Below are 25,383 nucleotides of genomic sequence, written 5' to 3'. Positions count from 1 at the left end.
TTATCTTATCTTACCACTCATTATGATTTTAGTTAACTTATTTTTTGTTAAACAGCATGAAGGTAAGATGTCTATTACAAGTGACGTATATTGATAATTGATGGCAGCAAATATGTTCTGAGTGGACAGAATCAATTACCAGTCTCCTGTTCACTTTATGTTTCTGACATTATACTAAAATTTGGCTGTAATTCATCTAAAGGACGCTCTTAAGATAGTCCTTAATATGAAGGAGTGAATAAACCTTAACACGTAAAACAAGAAAATATTTTTTGCAGATAAAATATCAGTTTTATGTCTTTTTTTTTCTTACAGGAAAGACTTACTAGTCTACTAGTAGAGTCATTGCTAATGGGTACAAATTTGTCTTTTAAGGACTTATTGGACTCTGACAGAACTTCTGTCTTTCACCTCCTTTTTAGCACCCCATTTCTAAAAGATACACTAGAAAAACCAGAGTATAATTAAATCATAAAAAACAGTAAAGATTTATGTCTGGTGTTTTTGGACTAATAATAACAATAACAACAATAATAAAAATCTCCCATTTTTTAAGCCTGCCTACAGTTCTGCACATCTGCAAGTTGCTTTGCAACCCTCGTCCACTCCACCTACTCTTTTCAAGTTGTGTATGATCGATGTCACCAGAGATGGGCAGTAACGCGTTACTTGTAACGTGTCACTGTAATCTGATTACTTTTTTCAAGTAACGAGTAAAGTAAGGGATTACTATTGCAAAAACGGTAATTAGATTACTGTTACTTTGTCATAGGAACACTGCGTTACTAAAACCGTGATTTTTTTTTGCAAGAATGTCTCATGACAGTGACGTAAGCGAGTGCGTCGTTCATGACAACAGCTGTGTGCAGATCAACAATGGATCATATATCGAGTGTAGGAGAGAGTATGAGCGTGCAGCGTTTAAAGCGTGGAAGTACTGACCTTACTTTGAGTTTGATTTCATAAAAAGTGACAAAAACATTAGTGTCCGTTGTGCGTGGGAAGAAAACTTCTTTTTACACCGAAACCCCCCCCCCAAACAAGCTCCGAGTGCGCAACGATGTAATGGGAAATTCACAGAGAAACTCGTGGATTCTTCAACTGACCGCTGCGGCACACCTGCACCAGAGCACACCTCCGCCTACGTCACTCCTGCTATACAGGTGAAAATAGAGCAACAGGACCACTGAGTCTTTGACTTTATTTATTTTCTGCTGTGTTTTACCTGCATCTATTTGAAAGAGTGAGTGTAAAAACAAAAAATATTTTATTTCATGTGCTGGAATGTGCAGAAAATAGGTTTAAATGTTAAACTAATTTAGCTAACGTAGCGTTTCCTGTAAGCCTCTTGTCCATTAACATTTAGTGGTTCACTTTGGAGTTTCTAACAGGTGGCTATATCGTGTCCAGATGATTCAGAGGAGGAAGCTTTCTTGCAGAAAACTGATTTTGCAAATGTTTTATGAGGAAGCAAAATGCAACACATTCAACACATTTTCGGTTGTAAAATGGAATGTAAACTTTTGATTGTTTACCAGAAAACTCCACAGGGGGCTTTTGTGTTCTCTCCCAGATTGGTAAACTCTGACAGAAACAAAAGGAAGCAATTACAGAATGCAAATCTAGTGAACGACTCAAACGCTGATGAATAAATATATTTGATATTATGGTGATGAAATGCAGCTTTAAAGCTTTCCCATTGTTGCTATTCATTCTTTCTCTACCATTTTAAAAATAAACGCTTGAGATTTTTTAAATGTTTTAGATCTTCTGTGTTATTCCTAAAACTTCAATTACTTATGTAAAAACTAAGCTCTACGTTCAGAATAATGACATTAAATTGCAGCCTTTTTTGAGAATACTTGTAGCCAGGTTTGATTCAACAGTTTCTGTGGCTTTGTTGGTTTCATTGGAAATCGTATACTTATATTGGCACTTTTGTTTCAAATGTTTTCACAGTATTGTAAGTAAAATCACTCTTTTTTTAATGCAATGAGCCAAGGCAGGCGACTTTGAAGGAAAATAGGCTGAGAAAGCAGAGAAAGACACACACAGTGGGAGCAGAATTTTTCACTCTGCTTACATTCTTTGTATCGATTCAGAAACATTTACATGGGAAGGTTCACATTAGATTTTGCCAATAAATCTTTGAGGGTAATGCACAGAAACAATAAAATGATCAAAGACAAAAATAATTAAAGGTCAGATATAAAGATATGCATTAATAACCAGCCCAAAAAAATGGAAACATCAGTAACCCCATCCGGTTTCCTGCACCAGAAATATGTGACGCTGCCACGATACAAAAATGAACCTGGGAAATAATATTCACAGGTACATTCCCCATTTAAAAACCCTTTCTGTCTTTGATGCAATGCAGTCCAATTATAGTTCGATCAACCCAGGTCTAGTCTTGCTCCTCTTCGATCTCCTCTTTTTGAATGGGGAGGTCAGGGTTTCCTGCACCGGTGTCCAGCACCTGCAAGCTGGACAGGTATTTGAAGGAACTCTCATCTACGGCGTCCACAGACAGGGGGTTAAACCTTAAATTAAAAAAACAAGAAGAACAAAAACAAAACCAGATAGTTAATTGAAGTAGTCTTTTAATTACAAATTTTAAAGGCTCAAAGCAAAAAAAAAAAAAACAATGATCAACAGTCACATCTATAAAAATCTGTACAGCTGAGCATTGAGCAGAAGAATGTATGCTACGTATGCTACCCATTCTCTTATTTTAACACCGTCAAGCTCACAGGTGTCCACTGACTTTTATCTAAAACCATGTCTAATGCATATGGAATTTATTGCATTGATCACTGAAAATATTTGCATATGTTGTTCATAAAGTTTAAAAGTTAATTCACTAATAAATATACACAAAGGTCGCCCTTCCACTTCAACAACAGACACAAGCATTCCAGCAGCTTTAAATCGACTCGCGCGAAAGACTCCCAGCTGCAAAGGGATTTGGGTGGAAATAAAAAAAAAATTCTTTTAAAGAGACAAAAAAGTCAAATGTGCCAGCAGCTGACACTAAAAACACGATGAGCCTGGAAGGGTTTAGGACTTGTAAACACTGGCTGTAAAGCAGCCAGCTTGAGGTTATATTTGAAATGAAATCGAACAAAAGCCATGAAAGAGCATGTCGGGAACCTCTTTCTTCTTGACTGACCGCTGTTTCAGCTGCAGGGCTCATGGGTATTAGCCTGCACTCTGTGGAATAAACCAAAGAGGAAAAATTTGCTGAATGCACACAAGTTAGCGGAGATGGGGAGATTAGATACCCCGCTGCAGTACTCTGCAAAATGAAACTGAGTCAGAATTTTCAACACATAGCAAATTTTACTGATTAGTAACAGACTAGAGAACAACATTGTTTCTGAAAATGGTTTATTTTTGTGAAGTAAAATCTATTCAGTTAGCATACATATTTTTTTAAATGATGAAAAGGGAAAAATCTAACAATGCAAATTAGCTTTAAAGTGTTGGATCAAAATTTAGTCTCATAAACACACTGCAGCTGGAGCCAAAAATCTCACATTTGGACTCTTCAGATCAAAAGTCCAGATTTCCTCTGGTCTTTTCAGCGACTCAACCATGAAGAACTGATTTCACATAGTCTGCTCATTTCTGGTTGAGATGTGTCTGTAGCATGACCTCTGTAAAGCATTAATGTGGCCTCTAATCTCAGGAGCTTTTAAGTGCTGATTTTTAAGGCTGGCGACTCTAATAACACTTTCCTTTCATTTGATGTTTTTATGAATAATGTTGAAGAAACTATAAAAGTTCAGCGTTTCAGAGAAAATTCAGAAATACCAGATCCAGATATGGAGGGTGTTTTGACTGCACTGTCTTTAAACAGTAGAATAAATTAAAATATGTTATACGGGGTGTATATGAGGTGATCCAATCTATTGTAATTTCCTTGCATGTTCTTTAGGAAACTGCCTATGCAGTAATTATGAACAATAATGCTGCGTCTGAAACTGAACATCTGGTATGAAATCAGTGTCAGATGTACACACTACACACCTTTTGTATGATGTTCCTCTAAAGAACAGCTGGTAATTAATTTGACACTTGATAATTCAGGCTTTTATTTCAAACTTAATAATATTTTTTCTGAAAAAGATTTAATGATGATGAAGATATTTTTGTTCTAGGATCAGTGTACATTTTTTTTAGAAAGGTTATTTAACAGGGGGGAAAAAACAAACATTACTGTGCATAAAAAAATGAGTGCAAAATAGTGTTGATATATTGCATTTTGGGTTAGGGTTTTTTTTGTTTGTTTGTTTGTTTTTTGCAAAATGGCTCAATAAAGCCCAGATAATGTTTTGGTCAAAGAGGATTTTAAAAAAACTCAAGACAAAGACATCACATTCATGTTGTAGCCACACAAGGATCAAAGCTTTTCATGTATTGTGGATTGTTACAGCTGCCCTTTGTCTTGCCAAGAACTCAGTTTCATTTAGCTGTTAAGCACAGCTCATAATCTTATCAAATGTTTCCATTTTTGGACTTTATCTATTGTTATCTTTATTTTCATTGACATACAAATTTGAGATGTGCGCAAACAGATGATTATACTCTGCTGTCCTCTCTAGCCTGCATAGAAATATTAGTCAGTAAATGATTCATATTATATCAAAACTTGAGAAATGTTGGCTCTTGATGATAAGATGTTAAAGAGGCTTGGCAGACGGCAGAACCTGTCTCTTTGCAGCAGGAGGTTGCAAACAAGTTGCACAGTAAGACAAATGACAGCCATGTAAAGAAACATCGGTCTGTGGTAATATTTTCTAGGACAGGAGTGTCAAACCTGCCAGAAAGTCTAATCCATACCACTGCAAAATCTAAAAACTGCAGCCTGTCATCAATTACTCCATGTTTTATATCTCCATTATTATAAAATATTTTTACTGGTTCAGCCGACTTGAGGTCAAAGTGGGCTGCGTGTGGCACATGAACTAAAAAGAGTTTGACACCTCTGTCCTAGAAAATGGGCAGATGTATGTAGGCTGTTAGAGTGAAGTGCCACTCGACTGGATCAATCTGTAACCACATCCTACACAAGTGCAGACACGTTAACCTGCAAGCAACCTGCAATTCCCCAAACCAATCAGACGCTGTGTGAGTGTGCTGTCGACACAGCAGTATTTAAGATATGAACTGGTTATCGATGAATGTGATTAACACTTTCAACTGACTGGAATTTTTGCACAAACAATGTTTGACACGATGTTCAGTTTTCTCACTGCTGCTGTTTAGTAATTTTATTTTTTCATGTTTTTCTTCATGTTTTCATTTTCTTTATTTTTTATAGTTCTGTTTTGTTTTGTCTTTTACTATAAGTTGGCTGTGCATATTAAAGGCTTTTTTTTCTTGTCCTGTCCAGCAGTTTAACGTCGGAATTGTTGTCTGAAGGCCAAAAAATGCCCAGCAAATTTACTTTCACAGGTGTAGCATTACGATATTCACTATAATGGTCCACCTGGTCGTCATATTTTACTAGAACTTTTTTTTTTTTTTTTGGATTATTACAACCATAACAGACAAGACTGGGGGACAGAAACAAAAAAAGAAAGAAAATAAAGAAATGTAACAGAAAGAGAAGGAGAGAAAAATAAAGGGGAAGAAGAGGGATGAAGAGAGAAAGGAACCTGCCAGGTGCCCGACAGAGGCAGGGAGCCTCTGGCGGCAAAACAGCACACACCTAAACATTCAAACCCCGGACACCGAAGACCACCAATGGCGGCAGGTGGGGGCACCAGCCACTGGCATGGATTGTGGCGTCGGGAATTAAGGCCCCACACCTGGTCCCCCAGGCCTGGCATGTTCTAAGAGAGAGGGAGAGTCTAAGACCTGACTTGACACATAGACAAACAGTCATACACAGGTCTTGATGCATGCTCAATCATCCAGGTAAGTAAATCTCCAAAAGTTTATTCTGTTCATCTGGACGTAACGTTTTCAGTGGGAGAAATGTTTCATCACTCATCCAAGTGGCTTCCCCAATCTTATAAACAGTACATTTGCATAATGACTGAAACTAGCACCAATCACTGGCCCACCCAACCCCACTGCAGAGGAAAGACTACACCCAACCCCAACCCAACATTCAGTCAACTCCCAGACTACATAAAACAATAGACACCCAGGTTGAGCCCATCCTCCACCTCTGGTAGATCCCCCCTCCTGCAGAGTGATCTCCTCAAAAGTATAGAGCACCTGCAAAACATGGTAAAAACCTCCCTGCCAGCTAAAGGGGCCTCCAGTTCCACCAATGCACCAAATCCTCCTGGGCCAGGGACAGGCCCCAATGCACGCACCAACCCAACTTCCACTAGATGATGGAGCCAATCAAAGGAGCTCAGAGAGATTGGCCTGATGCAGTGGCAGAGGCTGTCTCAAGACTGATATGATCCGACAAATGGTCTCTAAGATTATTTTCATTTGTCGAGTTCATAAGGACAGTCTTCTTAGTGATGGATAAGGTGCCGAGGTGTTCATCTCCATAGTAACATCATCTAGGCTGCCCAAAAAGCAAACTAAAGGGGAGGCTCGAATGTTACATTTTATACACTTTGATAAGTCTTCACATATCCGGCACCAAAACCTCTGAACTGGTGGACAGAACCAAAGAGTGTTGATGTAATTGTCAGGTGTATTGCCTTGACGGTGTGACCATGGTGCACTCTATGTAGTATTTTGTATTTTATTAATTGTAGATTGGGGTTTCTAATCATTTTAGAGGTTTTTAAACATGTCTGATACCAGAAGTTGTGGTCAAAGCTGGCTGATAGATCCGCCCCCCATTTCACAATAGGAAGGGATAATGACTCATCTGTTTTCAACAGTGTTTTGTATATTTTAGATAAGAATTGTAATTGATTTAATTAGGTGAAAATTCCTTTATCAATATAGACTATAATTTGTTGGTCTAAAAATCTACTCTTGTTAATCCCATATTGTAATACTAATATGTCAAATGAAATTAAATTTATTCATTGAAATATATATTCCAAGAACTCAATTCCTTTACCTGCAATCTTTGAAGTCTAGCATATAATTTTTTTGTAAGATGTCAGAGTTGTTCCAGATAGGTTAAGATTATATATTAATATATATATTCATATTATATTAATGCTTAATCTTAATATGTATGCTTTTAAAGCATACAAGTCATTTGAGCTAATGAATATTAGGCCCGAAATCTCTACATTATTACATAGTGCCTATTCTATGTCTAGCCGCGGCTCATTTGGAGGCTATGTTTTAACAATCTTGAGATGTATTGTAGCGTGTTGGCTAAGAAGTAGTTGTGAAAGTTAGGCAGATGTAGTCCTCCTCTTGGTCCTATGTAGAGCCAAGTCTAAAACCGCGGCCTTGCCCCAACTTTTTAACCAATCATGTTAACATTCTGTTTTTATGACAAATAATAAAAGTGTTTACTGCCTGGATTTGGTGCTCTTTTGTTCGTTCGGTTTGCTGAATGGAGGAAGAGACGCGGCATCATTATTAATCTAAACCTTCAAAAGCTTATTAAATAGAGGAAAACAAATACTTTGAGTTTGGATGAACCCAACAGTTTCAAAAACCAAAGTTGCAAATAAAAAGTTCCACTTAACTCTATAAATGCTTTTTCTGTATCTAGAGACAATTATGTAGTTTGTTTTTACTGCAAGAACAGTCTATTAAATTAAGTAAGCTACGTGTATTTATTAATGAATGCCTCCCTGTTATTAAACAAGTTTGGTCAGGAAGTGTTATGAGGGGTGCTATCTTCTCTAATCTTTTTCAGAGGGCTTTGTAGATTATTTTAAGGTCAATATTAAAAAGGGATATTGGATGAAAGCTGATGGGAAATACAGTGTCTTTGCCTGGTTTCAGGCTTGACTGGCTGATAATTTTGGAATGGTTATGTTATCAAGAAACTGATCAACTTCATCTTCCGATGGGTGTACCTCTGGTGAATATAAAGTTTTTTTTAAAGTCCCTGAATGTGTTGTTTATTCTTTCAGGATCATAAACTGTATTCCCAGTTAAGTCTTTCACTGGAAATACAGGGAATATTTTGTTTCTTGTTAAAATTTTTGCAGTGGAAGTCTTTGCAGTAGAAATATTCTTTTTTTTTTTTTTTTTTTAATCCAAATTTGATTTAATTCTAGTTTTGCTTTACGTATTTTGCTCAACATTTCCTGTTCCAGCGAGGACACACAGGCTTCTCCTAAGGATTTAATGTTTTTCTCTAATTCATGAATACGTTTGTTTTCTCTTTTCATCCCTGACTCCAAGAAAGCAGATGCTGATGTTCCAGGCAGGCCATTATTGTGTAAATATGAAGCCCACTCGTTTTTAAAATATTTAATAAAATCTTCATCTTTAAGTAATGATGAATTAAATCTCCAGTTTGTGGCAGAATGAACTTGATGAAATAATTCAGACGAGAGTAAGAGTGATGGACATGTGAGAAGAAAGTATATTCCCGACATGCAGGTGTTTTAAGTTCATCTGCAGCTGTGGCAGATCTATGAGCCTCTTGTAGTAAGACAACGTTTTTTTTTAAGCTGGTTAAATATCTTCTACTTTAAAGTCGTTCTTCTATTGCACGAGTATCCTACCCCCAGTGAAGATCAATGCATTTGGAAAACAGATTTGTGCTTGAAGGCCTATGCTTGAACATGTAATGCAATAAAACAGCTTTTGCAAACAAGTGTTTAAGAGTTTAATTCATCCTGGTGGTCCCTGTGCAGAGAACAGGTGACATCAGCAGTAACGGGGCCATTTCAATGGTTTAAGAGTGTGGAAGAGGCTTGTTAGCAAAACTGAGTATAAAGCAGATCTAGTACTTCTAGATGCTTCTGCTTCTTCTGTTCAGTTTTTATTGTTTAGAGCTGAAGTTTAATTACATCAATATGACTCACTTTTTATTATTTTTTGATCTCTAATTTACAGGTTTGAGCAGCTGGAAGTAAATGCATATTTTAATCCATAAAGAAAATTGTTTATCCACAGAAGCTGTTGTTATTCATGTTGATCTTAAAGTATTTACTGGCTAAATTGGGTAAAAGGGTTTAAAGTTGTCTATTTGAGGTTAAAGAAATAAATAAATCAGGGCATGAAAATATACAGCTAAAGACTAAATATATTTACTTTACTTGTGAGTCCCTTACCGGAGGAAGATGCCTTTGATGTTGGGAGTGCCTTCAAAAGCTGAACCATGAATACTGGAGATGCGGTTGTTTTGCAGGTATATGTATTCCAGAGACTCGGGTAGGTCAGCGGGGATGTGTGTCATTAGGTTACCAGACAGGTCCAGCGTCTAAAAATTAAAGATGCATAATTAATAACAAACCTCCTGGAAAATTTAGTCTGTATCAAACCATTAGCCCTACTTATCTGGAATGAATGATTCTGGGAATGAATGATTCATTCCCAGAATCATTACTTTCAAATTTTGCATTGCAGGTTTCTGCCATTGCTGGCAGTGTTATTGTGCTGCCTTATATTTTGGCGAAGACTACAGCAAGCATATTGTCTTGTAAAAATTGTGATGGAAAAATTGTTATACAACAATCTATTTAGGATCATTGAATGGTTTTTGCCAGCTGCAGCAATTCCTTAGATTTTTGACTGGGGTTATATCCCAGTAAATATTTCCATTTTTGTCAACATCAAGTTTTAAATAGAAAGTTCCCATTGATAATGTTACTGTAAATGTAAACGTAAACAATATGACCAGTCTTGACTTTTAATTTTATAACATCTAAATCCCTAATGTCCAACCAATAGCCACTTTGCTTGGTATAAAAAAATTCTATGTTTGCCCTTTTCTGCACCATACCAAACTGTCATTTAGTGAAAGATCAGGGAGGAACCTAGTACTAAACCTTTATAAAGTTCCTAAATATTCAGATTCATGCAGTATACAAACATCATTGCCAAGCTTTTTTTTTTTCAGTGACTATCCCACTTGTGTCGCTTCCACTCACTGTGAGCGCAGTGAGCTCCATCCAGGCTCCCTGGTAGACTGAGTTCAGTTTCAGCTGGTTATTACTCAGGATCAGCTTTCGTAACTTCTCCATCTTTGTCAGCGTACCATCTGGTATAGAGTTGATCAGGTTGTTCTTGATTTCGAGCACGTGCAGACTGCGAGGAAGGCCCCTGGGCATTGAAGTAAGGCTGTTCCCCGACAGGTCCAGGGTTTCCAGCAGACGTAGCTTCCTAAAAGCCTCACGTTGCATCTTGGGGCTGGTAAGCTTATTGTAGCTGAGGTTGAGTTCTATCAGCGTGTACAACAAAGTTAAGTCGTTGCGGCCAATTTCAGAAATAGAGTTATGGAGCAGCATTAAGGTCTTTGCTCGCCGAGGCAAGCCTCTGGGAACACGCTCCAGCAAATTGTTGTGCATGTGAAGAGTGTGCAGCTTTTTCAAGCCCTAGTGAAAAGCAAATTTAAGATTTCAAATGGGTGATCCACTGTTGCATAATGTTCATTGCCATGCTGTTGTACAAATTACTCCTTCCAACTTGTCCTTACAATTTAAATTGGATCATTTATATCATCCATATTTACCTGGAAGGCAGCTGGGTGGATAGAACGGGAACGAAGTTTGTTATTGTGGAGGAGCAGGTATTCAAGATTTCGGGCTGACGTTAGAGCATCTCCAGGGATACTGCGGATGTCGTTCTTCTCCAAGTGTAGCAGCACAAGACTGCGAGGGAGACCCTTTGGGACAACGCTGAGGTTGTTATTTGACAAATCCAAACACTCAAGGCTGCTGAGTTGGCTAGAAGCAAAGAAAAGGAAGGATATGATGTTGTCTTTGTAGAGAATTTGCCCTTGAAAGGATAGTTTTGATATTTACACAGCTGGCAATGGCAAGATGTTGAAATCTGTTTATTGATAAACTTCATGAGTGAAGATTTTTGTCCACCTGAAAGTCTCATTGTCCATGCCCTCATTGCTGAGAAGGTTGTTCTGAAGATATAATTCTCTGAGATTGGGCAAGCTGTCAAAAGCTCCTGCTGGGATTTTCTCCAGCTTGTTTCTCTGTAACAAAAGAATATTAACATTGTTAATGTAAGGTGGAATCACAAAGTTCAGCAACTGCACCCACAAAAAGAAGAAATCATAGCTGGGTTAAATTTGGCCAACCTCCCTTGATAGGTAGAGCCTTTTGGTTACCTGCACCACTTCAAGTGTTGCTTTTGATGCAATTTTCTGAAAGTAGTGTTCTGTCTATCTGCACTGCAGATGTACTGAGACTGGATCTGCTTAAAGATGAGAGCAAACATCAAGTTCTTTTTTCAAAATGACCTGATTTTATAGTCAAGGATTGTCTGGAATGGAAAGCTGGAGACCAAGGAGAAGTTCTTAATCAAAACGTCCAGTGTCAAAGTTCAAAAGAGGCACACCAGGAGCGCTTGTTTTTTTGTGACATTTACTAAGTTTTTCACTATGATATCCTCTCCCTGGGACGGTCAACACAGAATTGTACTGTGACATTGTGTGGGATGTAGTATAGGCAACATTGTAAACTGGAAAACAGTTTGTTGAAAACAGACATGCGCAACACAATTTTTGCTCACCTCCTGCTCTTTTTGCCTGAATTTGACTCCTGCTACTTCAAGTTAAAGGGTCGCTGGTTGAAACATGGGAAAAAATGTCTGTAGCCAGGTACACACAAAAATACACATGAATATATATACTACCTGTCAAAAGTTTTATAACACCCCAATTACCAGTTTTTTATTGGAAATGACGCAGTTTAATGTCTCATTGCACTCTGAAATGAAAGAAAAGTACAAATAAGAAATTGGAGTTAAAAAAAAACTTATGCAATCAATTTATAGACAAAAATGTATTCTAAACTTTTGACCCTTCAAAGTAGCCACCTTTGGCAGATATAACAGCTGAACACACCCGTGGCCTTCTTTCTACAACAGAAATCAAATATTCTTCAGAAAGTTCTTCCCATATCTGTTGCCAACGTTCCCATAAATGTGTGGCACTTGTAGACTGCTTTGCTTTCACACTTCTGTCCAGTTCATGCCAGACCAGCTCGATGGGGTTTAATACCAGAGATTGTGCTGGCCACTTCATATTTTCAAGCTTACCATCTTCTTCTTTTTACCTCAGGCATGGCTTGGACTTGTTTTGGGTCATTATCTTGCTGCAGGATGAACCCCTGACCAACTAGGCACATACCAGTAGGTACTGCATGGCGCTGCAGAATGCAGTGGTAGATTTTGGGTCGGGGAGCTTCACACTCTATACAAGTCTTCCAGTCCTCAGTAGTCCAATGGTGCCGTTTCATGGTCCAGGCAAGTCTCTTTGTCTTATTCTGTGATCTTAGCAATGGCTTTCTTTCGGCAACGTGTCCTGTCAAACTCACAGCACAAAGTCTTCTCTTCACAGCTGAAGCTGAGACTTGCTTACTATGACCACTATTAAGCTGTGCTTGAAGCTGTTGCACAGTGAGCCCCCTATCACGCAAGCTGTTAACTCTCCGAAACTTGACGTCTGCTTCAGGTGTGGCTCTGGGTCTGCCAGACCTCTTCCTGTCAGAGTTTGCCCCAGGTTCTGAGTGCCTTTTCATGGTGAAGATGGCGGCGCGCACAGACGCAGCGGCCCGGAGCTCCTACACTTTTGCACTTTGTTGGTACTGTGTATTATTTCACACAGTCTGGGGTTACTTCAATACAACAGAGATGATCTACTCTCTTCCCCCTCCTGCCCCCCCCCCCCCCTCTTTCTTAAATAGATAACTATCATATCTGATATCATATCTCACAGTACAATAATATTGAATGGGTTGCATTGTTGTATTTTGTCATGTTTCTCAGGTCTTTGTCTGAATTTCTACGAACATTATTGCTAAGGATTGTCTTATTGCATTGGAGTCACACTGGGTTAAATATGTACACTTGGGTTTTAAGGGGTATTTATTATTTTCTTCTTCTTTTTTTGGGTTGTATGGAAGCCCCAAACGCAATTTCATTGTTCTTGACAATGACAATAAATAAATACTACTACTACTACTGAAGGAAACTGTACTTACTGACACCTTAACTTTCTTTGCAATTTCTCTGTAGGAAAGACCTACACGTCTGTCTTCCATTGTTAATTGCCTTTTTTATTACCATTTTAGTAGCAACACACACACTACTGTCTGCAGTACAATACTGTTCAACTGATGCTCACAAGGGTATGGTACCACAGTGTTTTCCAACACTGGGGTTCTAAGTGATCAAGAAAAGTTGGAACATTTGTAGGAATTACTAGGCTTGGTCAACCTCCATTGCTGCAGAACAGCTTTAAATTGTTAACCCATTTTGTGTTCCCTGAAAAAGGCTTTTTTGTACAGTTCTGAAATGTACATTAATTTTCCGTTTTAGGTAACCTTACCTTTTTTTATAACCCCTGGCATTTCACCACTTACCTTTGTACCATTTCAAGATATTAATTGGACTTGAATAACTTGAACTGCAATAAATAACTGAAAAAATTGGGGTGTACTAAAACTTTTGACCAGTAGTGTATGTGCACATACCATAGATATGTAAAGCACTTGAAATGTTGCAGTGATGCCCAAGGTGACTACCTACAGGCCAAATTTAATTCTGCATTTTTATGTACAAAGCTTTAGTTTAGGATTACATCTGTACATTTATGAATTATGAATTAAACAAACATCTTAAACCCACTACTGTCCAAGTATAATGCGATGTTAAACCTTCAGATGAAGACGGTAAAGAGTCGGAGGCAGGTTCTTGGGAACAACCCTCAAGAAGTTGCTAGACATGGTTAGGATCTCCAGGTTGTCAGAAGCATTGAACATATGTTCAGGGAGACCTGCATCAGTCAGCTTGTTGTTATGGAGATACACAGACCTGGGGACCACGACCATGAGACATGTGTTAACTGAGTAACTAAAGGAATCTGGGGTAAATTTACACAAACATGCACATCTCTTACCTCAGTTTTGGCTTATGACCAAATGTATATGGAAAGATCCTTGTAAGCTGATTAGCAGCGAAATCAGCACTGACCAAAGAGGGGGGCAGGACCTTTGGTGCTAAGGTGAGCTGCAAGCACAAAAAACCATGACAGGATATGATGTTGAGCATTTTTAATTAAACTATCAAGCGATATTCACAAACCCCTGACCACGATAAGGTGGCAATTCATGGAGGGGCTACCCCAAATTAATATGACACAATTATTAGTGTGCTAACAAGAAAACACACTTAAGATAATGATCACAGATCTCACTAAATATTTTACTATGCTTTGAAGATTAAACGATCATTTCTATTTATTTTATGCTTTTAACATCTTTCCCGGTCATGTTGTTCTATGGAGCTATTGCACTTGAAATGACAAGCCCTGCAAAATTATATCCATACAGTATATATTGGGACAACTACAGCAACGGGAAATCTCTAAAAAATAGAGATATGGCATATCTGAAAATGTTCATGTGCATAGTGTTTGGTCCTATGGGTTGTTCTGTAAGGCTCTGTAATTCTATTTTTTGATACAAGGACTTATTGAATACTTATTTGTTTTGACACAGGCATGCTGTCATCCCAAATATGTGTGGCATAAAAGCCATGTTTTCCTCATTTTTGTCATCCCCTGCTAAAAACTAACACTACAGTGTACACAATAACAGGAAATTGAAAAATGAGAGAAGCATCACTGAGATTAGATGTTCATTTATGGATTAAAGTAGCATCGGTGTTTTTAAAGATTAGCGAGAATTTAAAAATCCTCTATTCTTTTCGGATCCTATGTTGTGAGGGCACAAATAAATCCATCCTTTTTCTCTTGTTCCCTGTGACTGAAAGGTCAGTAACATTTTAGCTCCAAACAGATGGCACAGCCATACTGGAAGAGATCACAAGCATAAGCTTGTACACACTATATGAGCAGCAACTATACAACCTCCCTCTGTTAGCTGACACTGTCAGTCAAGCAGAACACAGTTGAGAGAAATATCTAAACTCCCGCTGTATGACTCACCTTGTTATTTGCCAAGTATAAATAAGCCAGTTGTTCGAGCATCTCAAACCCTTCATCTTCAAGGCCTGTTGAAAAGAAACAAGGATTTTTGACACATTGTTCTTGACTTACACCCTTTAACAGAATAAAACATATTTACCAGACCTGTATCACTTATCAGTTTTGGCACTGGTCCCAAAATTGACCAGAGGATTGTAGATTTTAGAAGAAATGGTATTAGTTGCAGGTTTATCGATCATAAGATTGTGGCTTATGTCCTGTTTGGACCTTTGTGCTTTGCAGTTTTGGGGGGGGTTTGTACACTCATTGTTTACTTTCACATTCACCCACTTGTTAGGCACTACAAACCAGTTCATTAGGGTTTGGAAAAGACTGTGGTCTTTCTTTTTGATAAATTATCATTTTAGAGAGACTCCCTAATTACATGACATCAGCAACTTTGACAAAATGGTGATATTTTTGCCTTGGGAATCAAGAATATCCTGTTTTGTTTCAAATTGATGTATGTTTATGAAAGCTGGAGGTGTATGCACAATTAAAATCCTTTGAACTTGCTGAATTTTCTACCAGTTTGTAAGCAGTTTGGGATTTCTGCTTGAATTTTGTGTTTTTCCACGGGCCACCGTGACAGACTATTAATTAAGTAGGAAAAGGTTCAGGCACCCAAGAGGATGGTTAATCATTTTAAGTAAGTAAATGAATATTTTCTGATAGTTAGTTTGAAAATGTGTTAAAATATTTTGATCAAAACAAACACTTTTGTTAGACAGATACCACATGGTAACCCGGATCTTTTCCATTGTGGCACTTTGATCTTACATTTACCAAAAAGGGTTCCATTACGGCAACATTTTTTATTCAACATTAGCAATAAAAACAGAAGCCAGCTGCTAGCACAGCTGGCTAGGGACAGAAAAACCATTTAAGCTGTCTGTTCATCTTAACAGCAGCATGATCCAGAATAATATTAACCAATATTTATGGAGTTAGACCAATGAGACCATCACAGGAGAATACAGAGGCTGAGCCAGTAGGAGCAAACAGTGGGCAGGTGTGACGTTTGTTTTTTTTTTGTCTCTGTTGGCAGTGCAAAGTAAAAACTGAGCAGACAGCAGCAGGAAGGTTGCTAGAGTATTAAAGTTACACTGTGACAGAACAAAAACCCTAACGTTAGCTAACTGTAGCTACTTGACATAGTCAAACAGCATTTTGTTAGCAGTGTCTGAATAACAGTAAGGACCACATCTCCATCCAGCTGATCTAAGTGAAATTGGTAAGTTTACAATTAATTTCCCCTTGGGGATAAATAAAGTCTCTCTGATTGTGATTTTGATTCTGACATCTTTAATATTCTGCAGCTGTAAGCATCTAATCAGTTATTTATCTGGCATGCTAAATGTAGAAGTGCTCTTTTTCCTATAATTGTTTCTTCAAGTGTTCAACAACTGAAGATGCAGGATTTGTGTTATCTCTTTATCACTTGTAAGATAAGGAGCAGTTCCTCTCCAGCTTTCTCCAGCGTAATTTTCGGTCTTTCTCTTTTTTTTCTGAGGATAATATGGCAGATATCTATAAATTACATGGCTTGCTGCGTGGTACAGCTGCCACGTACAGCCAGTACAAGAAGTTTGTGCTTCATGTTTGGTAAGTAAAGTTACTGTATTTTATTAGTTGCTTACTTAGCAATAAGTAGCAAATGTGTGTCCAATACACCCGAACAGTTTATTAATTCAGCTTGCTAGCATTAGCCGATAACTTAGCACACCATCTTACTGTGCACCAGAACCTTGACATGACAGTCTAAAACCAGCTTTATGGTCCCTATAAGACAGTAAGCTTTTCCAACTTTGCAAAACTTGTTCTAGATCAAGGCTAAGACTTTTCGATCAAAGGAAAACTGATTCTTATGTTCCCATTAATTGTTCTTTATTTCATGAATGTGCCTCTCAGCCGCGAGGACCAGTTATTAGAGGAAATGAACAAAACAACTGCATTTCCTCTGCTGCATTCAGGTTTATTTTGAAGGTATTTTGGTACCATAAATAGTTAGTCAAATTATAGATACTTAAACCAAGGCCAGACTAACTACTAATCAAAAATTGCAGACAGGCAAAAGCTCTAATTTCTACAAAATGGGTCAACACAGATCGACATCTGAGAATGAAAAACACAAAAAACAAAAGGAATTCGACAGGGCCTCAGAAAACAACCTCAAAAACATGTCTTGTAAGCTGTTCCCACTTTGAACAGCAGGTTCCTGCTGAGTGTTTAGATTGTGTGACAGTGTTTACCATCTGAGGTGAGCCAGTTATTCTGAAGATTAAGAGTCTCAAGCTGATGCAGATGGGAAATATGCTCGACCGTTATCTCCTCGATCTTGTTGTTCTAGCATCAGAAAACACAACACAGATTGTAAATGCAGGACTCCAAACTTTGGTTTTGTGTTGGTATTTATGGGAGTACATGAAAGACCTGTAGAGAGAGCTGGCGGGTTTTTTCCGACAGCTTAGCAGGGAACTCGATGAGGTTGACTCCGGGGCAGTCCACTACCCTCTCTGCTGTACAGCTGCAATCCTGCGGACAGATTTCCGGCTCAGATTTCGTCACCTCTGTTGCAGTTTCTGTTTCCTCTGTTGGCTCTTCCTCCTCCTCTTCCTCTGGTTCAACAGAGGCCTGGCACTGCACCAACACCCAGGCCAAGAGCAGCACACTCAGGGCGTGCAGGATGGAATGCTTGAGAAAGGCCATCTCTCCTGTTGCACAAGAACATGGATAGTAAAGTTATAAACATCAGGTCAGTGAGTATTTTTTTCCTGGAAACAGGACCTCACACGCTACAGTCTTTGGCTATTAAAACAGTCAAACATGGTTACAATAAAAATACTGTCTTAATTCAGCTAGATGTGCCATGCCATGTATTTTGTTCTTTATTGTTCTTTGTTCACTTTAGTTTACTAGATTTCCCCTCGTGCTTGTACCCCCTTTGTCCCCCTCCACGTATCTGTGAGTCCCCACGCCTCGTTCCTCCTCCTCGTGTTTTATTTCATGTTTTCCCCAGCCTGTTATGTCTCTGCTCTCCCCGTGTTCTCTCCTCCCCTCCTGTCTGCACCTCTGTGTACTTCCTGTTTTACTTTGACAGTCTCCTGTCAGTATGAACCTAAACTGGGAGATTCAAAAGGAACTGCCTCATGAGGAAACACACGGACAGGCACACAGTCATGAGGGAGACGGGGACATAAATACACAGAGGATTAACGAGAGACATGGGAACACACGGGGAACACAGCTGACACAGATAATCATAACGAGACAGGGCCTTTAACTTCTGTCAGCAATAAAGCTGTATTTTCTATTTCCATTTTCAATTTAATTGGATAGAATTTATTTATATAATTTATATTTAAAAAAAACATTTACTTATATAATGACAAAAATTTAAATAAATACTAAAGTTGAAGTTGAGCAGCCCTTGTAACAGTTGGGAGGAAAAACTTTCCTTTCCACGTGTGACCCAGTTGTAATCGCAGTTCATTGACCAGTCAGGTTTGAGCAGAAATTGGTTGCATGCAGGTAAACAGTCTGTGTGGAGAGCAAAAAGAGGAGTCCAACTGCCAAAATATGATGTCAAAAACCACTGGCTGTTGTCTGAAAACAGTTTAAATATATCTGCATTCATAAACACCATGCACCACCATGATAATAATAATAATGGATACTTTATTGATCCCCATGGGGAAATTACTTGTTTTCTCTCTGCATTTGACCCATTCACTCAGTGAAGCAGTGGGCAGCCCACTAAGCAGGCGCCCGGGGAGCAGTGTGTAGGGACGGTACCTTGCTCAGGGGTACCTCAGGGTAGCCGTTAAGTGGATTCGAACCGCCGACCTTCCGATCATGGGGCGACCACTTTACCTACTGAGCTATCCCTGCCCCATCATCTTGATCTGAGAAACTGGCCTGCTCACATGCACTCCATGAATCGACTTTGAGTTTTTAGGGTGACGTAATCAGATTCTTGACACCACTACAAAGAAGCAGTTGTTATATTGTGAGGAAAGAAAACAACAGGCCAGCAACTCTATAAATCCATACCTGCAAATTTACCATCCAGTCCAGGAGAGAAACAACTTGTGAATTCATAGATTCAAACTTGTTTCTTCAAGTAGCAGATTGTTTTGTGGTCTATTCCAGGTCACTAAATAAACTACACTGTGAGAGTTAAATCTCTGCCATCATCACACATTCTCTGGTTTTGTTTTGACTGCATCATTTCAAAGCTCTGGAAAAAGATATCAACAGCTGAAGAGAAAAGAAATTGCTTTCTTACTGTATGTTTCCTGTATTGAACACCTCTTGACATTTCTTCCTGGTGAGAGACAACTGGCAACCTGACTGATCCTAAGTGAATGACTAAAAGATAAGAAAAAGAGCCCTGCTTCAAGAAGGTGTGATGACTATATATGATACATAAGCTGAAAGGGGACTGTAGATTTTAACACCAAAATACAATTAAAAGTAAGAAGTACGTTCAGTGTGTAAAACAGCTGTATAATTGCGCAGCTGTTTGCAGCCTCTGTTGCAGCACACAGGGGCTGCTGAAATGCATAAAAAGAATACTGGGAATCTGTGTGCACAGTTTGTTAAAGCAAGCAGAAAAGCATCTCTGCAGAGCAGAACATGGCTGTTTCTCAATCAGTGGGATTTCCACCACCAGTGTGGTTGGCTTATGTTGGCTTAACCCTAACACAAACACATGTAATGGTTGTGGAAAGCCATCTCATATTCTGCAGAGACTTCTACTTAAGTTTAGTAGAAAACTCTAGTTCGTAACCTTTTTAGCTCGGGTAGGATTTTAACGAATGTCTATCTTTAAGTCAGCTATTTTCTAATTAGACGTGCTGACTAGTAAACAGAACCAGCTGGGAAGTCAGAAACAGTTTGGAGAGGGCAGTCATTTTGAAAACAATACTCACTGCACGAACTATCTTTCTATTGTATTACCTAAATCAGTGGTGTCGAACTCCAGGCCTCGAGGGCCGGTGTCCTGCAAGTTTTAGATCTCACCCTGGGTCAACACACCTGAATCAAATGATTAGTTCATTACCAGGCCTCTGGAGAACTTCAAGACATGTTGAGGAGGTCATTTAGCCATTTAAATCAGCTGTGTTGGATCAAGGACACATCTAAAACCTGCAGGACACCGGCCCTCGAGGCCTGGAGTTCAACATTTGTGATCTAAATCAAGCCTGTAGCTGTGACTTCACTGGCCAACAGGCTCTCACAGGACACTAATTAGTACAGCTACAAACATGAAGTTTACAGCAAGGTTTAGTTATTATTGTGATCTGGAAAAATTTGCAAAATTCCTTCTGCCTCGTAGGTTTGATCCAGAATAATATATCTTCATAATTAAGGAATGCGTTGTTTTTAAAAAGTTGTGGAGATACTTGTGTTTTACAGAGGATGAATCCCAATGACTTTGTGTTCTTCAAACCTTTGCACTGATTACCATGAAATTTGGTTAAGAAGTCCACGTTCCCCTCTGGATGACCTACAATAACTGTCGCTCATCAAAAGCTTCAGACTGGGTTTAGAGCAAAAATGTGGGACAAAAACTCTACTTTACAAACCAGAGATATGGAATTTGTATAGTGTGTGCATTTGTCAAGCAGCGAGTCATTCTACAATGTGCCTGTGAAGCACATTGTAGAATGACTTTTGATCAGTTATTTAAGAATGATAAATGTTATTCTTTTTAAGAACAAGTTCTCAAAGAGTAAAATTGCGGCTCTGTGCTTTATGCTAAGATATAGGGAAATTAAAAGAGACATTTTTTTTCTTCTTTTTTCTGTGAAGTTAATCTGGTTGAATGCTTTTCAGGTCTGACCTGAAGTAAACAATTCAATTAGCCACCTGGAATGGTCATTGTGTTAGCTTGCTTTAGAGATTTCCATCCAGGACAACTTGCAATCTGACCTAATTTTCCTTAGTTTATTAGATTCTTTCCTCGGCCATGGTGCCAGCAGCTAAATAGTAAAAATTTCCAAGCGTGTCTGCACTTGTCAGATCATCTCTCTTCCAAAGTTGGAAATATGTTCTGGAAAATTACTTGGGCTAATTAAGAAGCAAGGTCAGTCTGTGGTGAATTGTGTAAGAGATTCTTCAATCAATCCCAAATCATTGTGCAATGCCGACGTATTCTAAGTTTATCTGTCGTTTTTCACACAAGACATTGGTGCACATAATGTGATTCATCACTGTTGCTTTCAAATGCTGGCCTCAATTCATCAATTTGCACATTGTATTTCTGTCATGGTCCCTGGTCTGGTTCCAGGGGTTTTGAGTTGCTTTGGCGTTTTGGGATCCTTGTTTATTATAATTTTAATTTCAGCTTAATTTCATTATGATTCTAAAACCTTGTTTTTAGTTCTGGTTACTGTTTTCTAATTATTGAGTTCTGAGTTATGTCTGCACTTGATTATAGTTATATTATTTATTTGTTTGATGATTCAAAACAAAAAAAAGAATACTTCAAGATCCATTTTGAAGACTCTTGATTGTATGTATCACGTGAGGTCACATACTATTTTAATATTAGCTATACTGCTCACACTGACCTTACAAAAACTGGATTTAAATACTTTGTTTCTTATAAATGAAACAAGATACAACGCTAACACTATGAAACTGCGCCCTCTGATGTCATTTAAAAAGTTATATGTATTTATCTGCAAGCACTCTTTAGTCCTTGTATTATGTGTCTCACCTGAAAGCAAGATCATTTCAATAATATTAGTAATAATAATAATAATAATAATAATAATGACAATTTAGCTTTTTTTGTTAAACTTCCTCCTTCTGTCTTGTCTTTATGTGTTCAGCTCTGATGTTTTTCATCCATGTTTCAGCATCTCTGATTTTTAATTATGATTGTCGTTCCTTTCCTGTTTTCTTCTGTTTAACTATTTTAATCTTGTTTTGGGGTTTAGTTCTGCCTGTTGATTGTCTTGATTATGTTGAGCTCTGTCTTGCTCCTAACCTGTCTCCACTTCCCTACTCTGCACTGCGTGTGGTAATAGTCCCATCTTCCCTTTGTCCTTTGACAGTGCATCTGCTTATCTAGCATATTCCCTGTTTGGTCTGAATTCATCAGTAAGCCTTTGGATTTCTGCTTTATGGTCATTGTGGACTTTGTTATTTCTGTCTTTGTGTGACTTTCTCCTCGTGTCATCCTCTGAAAACATACTGGGGTTTTCAACTCTGCACTTTTTAGCTAAAAGATCTGCATAGGAAAGCAGGGTTTTTAGCATGACTGGTCTCCCCTGACATTACCTGTCTGTGATATTTTATCTGACAGAAATCTATGGCTAAAATCAGGTTCCTGGCTAAAAATGTGTACTATATTTGAGTTAATGAAAGATCAATTAACACAACTAATTGACAATGCAAAGTTATGCTGGTGATTTTCCTTTGTTTCTGGGTAAAAACAAATTTTCATACACATTTCTTTCTATACAAGCATATTATTATTGTTGTTATACCTGGCAAAGTATAACCACTTCATTTGAAACATATAAGACAGATAATCAGACTGCACTGACTGAACCTGTAGTGTCCAGATGTGGGTCTTACATCATCCCAATGTTTTTAACTGCATACTACTGTTGTTTTTTCATGCATATAAACAAGATTTATAACTTCATTACAAAGGTTGGTATTTTCAAGATGAAGGAATGTACAAAGAAAAAATCTACACATCAATAAGAAGCTGATTTTATTACAGCAACATGATGTTCAGCTTTGGGTTTAACAGCTGAACATTCAAAACATATCATGCTATGGTACGAAGAGTAAAATGCACTTATAATAAACGTTTACATGAGATGTGCCACTTTGTCAGTTTTGTTGATCATTTTTGTAAACAGTCAGATGGTGAATCAGTATGAATTATGGGATGGCATTATTGTTAAATGTGTTCTCTGCAGAAGGAGTCAATAATGTATGCAATGAAGAGAGGAGAAAAACTCTGCACTCTAAAAAGAACAGGGTAAAATGGTTTAGGTTTGCAAAGCTACATCTGAGCAAACCACAAGACTTCTAGAACAATGTCCTTTGGACAAATGAGACCATAGTGGACATGTTTAGTCATAACGCACAGTGCCACATTTGGCAACCACCAAACACAACAAATCTGCACAAACACATACCAACTATCAGGCACAGTAATGGAGGGGTGAAGATTTAGACTTGTTTTATACCCGCGGGGCCTAGGCATCTTGTGGTCATTGAGTCATCAATGAACTCCTCTGCATGCCGAAGTAATTTAAAGAGTCAATTCTAGATAAGCTTGTGCAAGCACAATGAGCCTGAGCACAGCAAATCTACAACATGGCTAAAAAAGAGAAGAATTGAGGTGTTGCAGTGACCCAGAAGTCCTGACCTCAACCTGACTAACATGTTATGGTGGGACCTTAACTCTACATAAATGAACTGAAGCAACATCGTAAAGAAGAGAGTGCCAGAATTGGATGATGTGAGAGACTGATAAAGTCATACAGAAAACTATTACTTCGAGTGACTGGTAAACTTTCTAAGCAAAACTGACTATTAGACCACACCTCTGGATTTAGGCATTGGAGTCTTGAGACAACATTTCCATCAACAGGCCAAACTGAGCTATATAACTTAACTAAAAGTTAAGCTAGAGTGGGAGTACATTATACATGCTTCCTTTCCAGTGGCCAACAGGGACTGACTTCTGTAATTTAGAAAAACATTCAGTTTTACAGAGGTCTATCAGAAAGTAGCCCACATGCTCACCTGTAACCTCAGTAAACACTTTTTATCTCTAAATTCATAGCTTCAAGTCTTATTGAGTACAATGTCAAGTTAATGTTGTAAATTACAATCGCCATGAAAGACCAAAAAGACACTAAGCACAGCAGTTAGATAATCCCCATGTGTCATGATGTTTTATGTCAAAAGGCTAAGATGGCAACAATAAACACAGTCAACTTGAGGCTTCATAATGAAACTGTCCTAACACATGGCTATGTCCATCTTTTATATACAGTCTATACTTTAATCCAAACTTATTGTGTTGAATGATTATTCAAAAACCAAACAACCCTTTCAGATAAAAATATATTTTTGACATTTAGATACAAGTAGGCTGTTAAATACTGCAAGAAACAAAAAAGAAAGGAATCATTTAACAGTGCATCACAATCCATTATATTTTTAAAGCAATTTCATGGCTAGCATTAATATAAAATGCATCCTTCCACAACCCTTTCAATCCACTAACACTGAATCCTGACGCACCATTCTGTCTAAAACAAATGAAACTGTGTTATGTACGCACCAGGTCAACAAGAAAAGAGAGACAAAGCTGTGTCTGAAACTTCAATCTTCACCAACTGCACGGTCTAGTTGGGAAAAGAACATTTATCACCCATGACAGCTTGATCTTGTTTCATTTCAAATAGTTTTTCAGAAGAACCCCGAAAAATGCAACAAAAAAAATCTCAAACAAAAAACACATCGTGTGGTCTAATCGCTATAGGTCAGCACTGCTTACATGACACTTGTGCTTTGATAAAGCCAGGGAAAATTATCCTTCTAATCATCTCCTCTAATGCTGTCAGAGATACTCCACTCAAGGCAACTCTCAAGGTACAGGTATAAAAGCCATTTATCAGAGGAGCTCTTTCTGCTCGTCACTCCACAGTATCTATCAGAGGAACAGCAGCGCACACACGCAGAAAACTCACAGTACAGCATGCACACACCCACAGCAAAATGCACTTTGTACGATGTCGACAACAGCCAGAATCAAAACATCAGAGCATCCAGGGGTTAAAGAGGAGTTTAAAGCAATCGAGAAGTTGACAACACTATGGTACCTTATTATTTAGAGACTTGAAGTGAGAACAGCCTTTAGATACTATGCATTTAAAATGTAATTATCTTGTTTTCATGCTGTTTAGCTCGTTCTCAGCAGAGGAGAGGCTGTAAAGTAGTTTGACTGTGCAGATTGTCTAAAATGCAGATACCAGAATGGTCATGCATGGATGAATGACACTCAAAGCTCAGTCTAAGCTCATATAAATGCAACAGCCACCCATAAAACATGCGGCAGTAAAGTCTACAAAGTAAAATGATGGTCTCCTGCTTTACTTTACCCCTTCCGAACAATGTTAGCTGAAACGCACTGAAGTCTGACTTCCAGTTCAAACACAGGCTGTCCCATAGTAGGCTTGGAGTCACACAGCCACTCCAGATACCCTCCAGATGTGAGAGCGAAGTGGGAGTGGGAGAGGGAAAGTTAAGGGAAAGACAGCCAGGCGAGA

At 38.3% G+C, this 25,383-nt stretch overlaps 1 protein-coding gene across 6 annotated transcripts; it reads right to left on the bottom strand.

The window, feature by feature from the left end:
- Nucleotides 1–1,221: 1,221 nt before the first annotated feature.
- podn (podocan) lies at nt 1,222–25,383 on the bottom strand. Of its 6 annotated transcripts, none has more exons than XM_086284316.1 (11): nt 24,612–24,747; nt 17,504–17,784; nt 17,323–17,416; nt 15,032–15,096; nt 13,982–14,091; nt 13,740–13,896; nt 10,938–11,053; nt 10,577–10,790; nt 9,996–10,439; nt 9,177–9,325; nt 1,222–2,543 (listed from the first exon to the last, which is right to left on the bottom strand). In XM_086284316.1, the coding sequence occupies exons 2-11, from the start codon at nt 17,777–17,779 to the stop codon at nt 2,408–2,410; spliced, it is 1,761 nt and encodes a 586-aa protein (XP_086140442.1). In that variant the 5' UTR covers nt 17,780–17,784; nt 24,612–24,747; the 3' UTR covers nt 1,222–2,407. The 6 variants fall into 6 exon arrangements, with proteins under 6 accessions (XP_086140442.1, XP_086140443.1, XP_086140444.1 ...); XM_086284317.1 differs by lacking the exon at nt 24,612–24,747 and adding an exon at nt 24,396–24,573; XM_086284318.1 differs by lacking the exon at nt 24,612–24,747 and adding an exon at nt 19,359–20,289.

Source organism: Aulonocara sp. 'chitande type north' Nkhata Bay, linkage group LG23 (genome assembly GCF_057382095.1).
Source record: "Aulonocara sp. 'chitande type north' Nkhata Bay isolate Kocher_YH1m ecotype deep benthic linkage group LG23, A_spYH_male_GT1.1, whole genome shotgun sequence".
Taxonomy (NCBI): Eukaryota; Metazoa; Chordata; class Actinopteri; order Cichliformes; family Cichlidae; genus Aulonocara; species Aulonocara sp. 'chitande type north' Nkhata Bay.
Note: the sequence above shows the minus strand (reverse complement) of the source record. Positions and strands in the feature narration are given on the sequence as shown.